Raw genomic sequence first — 4,238 nt, 5'->3', positions numbered from 1 at the left:
GTCGAAGTTCCCGAGTTTAATGTCGGCTGGGAGTTCAACTAATATGGTGATTGAAGATGCGTTATTGTGCCAAGAAGATGTTCTTGACGAATCTTGGGTTTTAGATTCGGGTGCCTCGTGTCATGCTACCCATACATGAAAGAGATGGTGAATTTCAAGTCGTATTTCGGTAAGGTTCGAGTCGCGAATGGGAGTACACTTGATGTTGCGGGTATTGGTGATCTTGTGGTTAAACACACTTGGATCTTGAGGAACGTGAGGTTCATTCCAAAACTCAAGAGTAGGTTAATCTCAGTTGGGCAATTGGATGATGATAAGTGTCATGTCCTATTTGGAGATCAAAGGTGGAAGGTGTTTAAGGGAGGTCATGTGGTTGCTCGCGGGTACAAGAGGGGAGCCATGTATGTGGTTGAAGAATGGCTAGGTGATTTCGTGGTTATTAGAAATCCTTGCATGCTAATGCTATCCGGGTTTGTTGAGGGATCTTGTTTGAGTGGGAGCTCAAGGGAAGTCGAAGCTAGTGAAGATTCGGGTCGAATTGGTTATACTAGAGCTTTCGTTACTTCAAGTAGATCTTCTCCAATGGAAACTTTGTTGCAATCGGCCGAAGAAGATGAACAAGAGATTTTCTTGAGAGTCACTGTTAATGAAACGTCCGTACAGTGGGAGTTGGCTCGTGGTGGAAAATCGGGTTTGTCAAAAGACGTGCACGCGTATGTAGTCGGTGTTCCAATGGTGAAAGCAATGGTGGTTATGTGGAAGATCAAGGGTGTGAATGCATTCTCACACGGTTGCCTTGATGGCATTGTCCACATGTTTGATCTACCGGGTGGTTTATTCTATGTTGGAAAGATAAATCGGGTAGATGTTATAGTGTACGGGTGCATCGCTTGGGCGATGGGGTTGATTGGGTCGGGTCAGACTCAAATGACCCGTTATCTCCTAGACTAAGGAGATAGGTGTCATAGCCAAAGAGTTGTTGTTTGTTTGTCGTTTTGTTTTCCCAAGCTAGTAACATGAAAGTTGTTATTGTGGGATGATGATGTTGTTAAGCGAGTTTAACGAAGGATGAGTTTGTTCAAAGTCTCCAAGTGGGAGATTTGTTGAGGTGTGGAGACATTTAAACAAAGTTGGAAATGTCGCCACAAAAGGTGAGTTAAAGTGTTGCACGGATTTTGCAGATTTCGGGTTGCGTGAAACCTGAATTCAGGAAGTTTCAGGGCGTGATGCGGCGCATCACTCTTGTATGCGGCGCATCCATGCAGCATTTTGGCCCGAAAGTTTGTGATGCGGCGTGTTAAAGGGATATGGCCCATTTCTTGCAAGTGATGCGGCGCATGACTTGGAGATGCGGCGCATCTGGTACCTGGAAGTGAGCTGTCAGCATGTTGATCAACTTTTGCACATGGGATCCGTATTTGATTGTCCAAGTTGTCACTTTAGGTGCATGTAGGCTACTTTACACCTTGTTTTAGAGCTGTGATCATGCTAATACAAGGGTGTAAAGAGGATCAAGATGGCTAGTTGATGATTTCATGAAGCATGCTTAAGTTTTCTCAAGTGTTCTTGGTTTGCTATAAATACTCCTAGTTAGAACTCATTGTATACTCACCACCACGAAATTAATCAATATAGAACACTCTTTGGTTGGCCGTGCACTAAAGCAATCATAAACGATTGCATATAACCACGTTAAATTTCCGTGTTTTTATCATTTTTGCTAGTCTTACGATTTTTTCACTATATTTTCGTTTATTGGAAGTGGGTTGATAACTTGGGGTTATCTAGTCTTGTTTGAGCTCACCTAGTCGGGTTTCCTAACACTTGTTTTACCTCAATTATCAATTTTTTTCAGCAGCTAAATATACTTGACTTTTTCCACATGATATAATAAAAAATTATATCTTCAATATCAGAAGTAGAATAAAACACTCAATTTCACGTTCATTCATTATAACATGGTGTAGAGTACAAACGGGTCAATCTATACGTCTTTAGCTTAACTTACACATGAAGAAGAATTTATACTCCACTGTTTAGGCACCAAATCCAATGGACGCTCTAAACATGCAAAATATACCCAAACTGCCCGGCCACATGAAAAAAAAAAAAAAATACAATAATAATACTGATAATAGAATAAAGAAACCTCTTTGAACTAAAATAAAAGTAACTAGGATCCCCCTTCGACGACTTTGATACCAGAGAACCTGTTACATACATACATACAATACAATGATAACAATGTGAAGCCAAAATCATTCCACATTTTTAACATCACAGACCAGGTAACCATGTTTTCCAAATAATGAAACCTTTGTTACCCATTTATTCACGTGTTTATCAACATTTACTGGAGTAGTAATAGCGTGAAAGCCTAGCTAGACAAGTTAAGGAAATATTAATCCAGTACCTGCGAAATCTTTCACAGTGAAACCAACTTTTTCAAACTTACCTTTCTCACTATTTTGTCTAAATTTCATGTAATCACCACACAAAAAGGGTTTATACCCTCTCAACTTGCTGTTGTCACCCCCGACAACTTCATCAGGTGCAAAAACTAGCTTATCATCTTCAAAGCACCAAAAGAAAGCAAGTGAAAACCTGTTTTTATTAGGTTCCTTTAAAACAACTCTATGCTCTGATGACCTTAACTTGCCATTGCTCCAAGCTTGCATCAAGTCTCCAATATTTACAACTAATGTTTCACCACATGGCTCTATGTCCATCCATTTACCTTGTTTGGATCTCACTTGAAGACCACCGATTAATTCGTCCTGATAAACTATCGTTATGCAGCTCATATCCGTGTGCATACCTAGCCCTTCAACCTCTTTTCCATTTATTTCAATATCTTGGGGTGGAGAGTAATTATTTATGCGTAAATAGCCTTCACAGCCACAGAACTCGGACTCAAATTTCTTTTCAAAATCATCTCCTAAACACATCAGTAACATCTTAACGATTTTATTCGATAGACTCTTCATTATGCTCCCATATTCTCTCAACACCTCACTATATACAAAAACCAAAGAAAAGGCATATTTATTATATAATAATATACTACAGTAATATATATAAATAACAAGCGAGGATGTAATATGTACGTGCTGTCAACAACATAGTTATGTGCAACAAGGACAAATGTTTTATATTTATGTTTTTAACCCATAACACATACTTAGTTTTTTCTTAACATCACATACTTTTAGTGTTGTTAGCTTCACCTAACATTTTTCATGTACGTACCTACAACATAATTAAAAGTATACAGCAATCAAAGTACCATATATACTGAATATAATTAGTACCTGAATTCTGACTTTGACTGGTTCAAGAGCACTTGTGCAGAACTCTGTGCTGATGCAAAGAAATCAGGTCCAGAAACACGAATCGACTCAAAAAAAGGAGAGGCGATGAAATGAGGGGTGTATGTTTTTATGTTGGATGAGGGACCCACTTTAAGTTTCTGTTCGTGCGGTAGATCAAAAAGCTTATTCGATAGATAATGAAGCTTCTTGTAAAGGTCTTTGGAGATACCATGGTTTACTATGTGAAAGAAACCCCATTCTTTACAGGCTAAAGACAGCAAGGAAAGGCAAGATGAGGTTAAGGGTTTAGATACATCAAAAACTGGAAGTTGTACTATGCAAGTTTTGGATGCGGCAAGCATGGTGGAACCAACTTAATTAGGTATTGAAGAAAATTTAAAAGTTAGTTTTTTTGCATGCAACTCACAATCCAATATGCAGTTTGTAACAGACAAACTTGAGTACTTATAATAATACTAACCGTCCGTAATCATATTCTAATATTCTATATAGTACCTACTTGTTTAGTCTGGTTTCTAACTTTCTATCCACAGGCTTATAATTAGATCATATATTAAATTAGATGTCTCATGATTTACTATTCAATGGAGATTGAAAGATGGGCTGGTCAACCGGTAGACAAAAATGTACGTACTTCGTAGTCCGTAATAAGCTCTAATATACTTCAAAATAGCCAAGATTATTGATTGGTGGAGTACAAACAAAAATAAATAACGTAACTTCATAATACAACTCGGACGAGGCTTTAGGCATTTTATTAAATAATATTGGCTCATTTCGGCCCATTTTACCTATTTTTATCCTTTTCTCAAGTCAATTTTTATTGTAAACTCTTGACTCATTACAGATAACATATACTAATTAACTGATATGGACCAATTTTAATTAGGTCTATAAGAGTGAAAA

General features: G+C 37.8%; 1 protein-coding gene across 1 annotated transcript; it reads right to left on the bottom strand.

Annotated features, from left to right (window-relative positions):
• Positions 1 to 2,390: 2,390 nt before the first annotated feature.
• On the bottom strand, positions 2,391 to 3,673 carry LOC139896848 (gibberellin 20-oxidase-like protein). The gene is made up of 2 exons (XM_071879492.1): positions 3,312 to 3,673; positions 2,391 to 3,015 (listed from the first exon to the last, which is right to left on the bottom strand). The coding sequence occupies exons 1-2, from the start codon at positions 3,671 to 3,673 to the stop codon at positions 2,391 to 2,393; spliced, it is 987 nt and encodes a 328-aa protein (XP_071735593.1).
• Positions 3,674 to 4,238: the final 565 nt, after the last annotated feature.

The sequence above is a fragment of the Rutidosis leptorrhynchoides genome, chromosome 3 (genome assembly GCF_046630445.1).
Source record: "Rutidosis leptorrhynchoides isolate AG116_Rl617_1_P2 chromosome 3, CSIRO_AGI_Rlap_v1, whole genome shotgun sequence".
In the NCBI taxonomy this organism is placed as follows: Eukaryota; Viridiplantae; Streptophyta; class Magnoliopsida; order Asterales; family Asteraceae; genus Rutidosis; species Rutidosis leptorrhynchoides.
Note: the sequence above shows the minus strand (reverse complement) of the source record. Positions and strands in the feature narration are given on the sequence as shown.

Coding starts and splice junctions, on each gene's coding strand:
- LOC139896848 (XM_071879492.1), bottom strand. CDS start 3,673: ATGCTTGCCGCATCCAAAACTTGCATAGTACAACTTCCAGTTTTTGAT. Junction 3,016..3,311: donor CAGTCAAAGTCAGAATTCAG/GTACTAATTATA, acceptor TTTTGTATATAG/TGAGGTGTTGAGAGAATATG.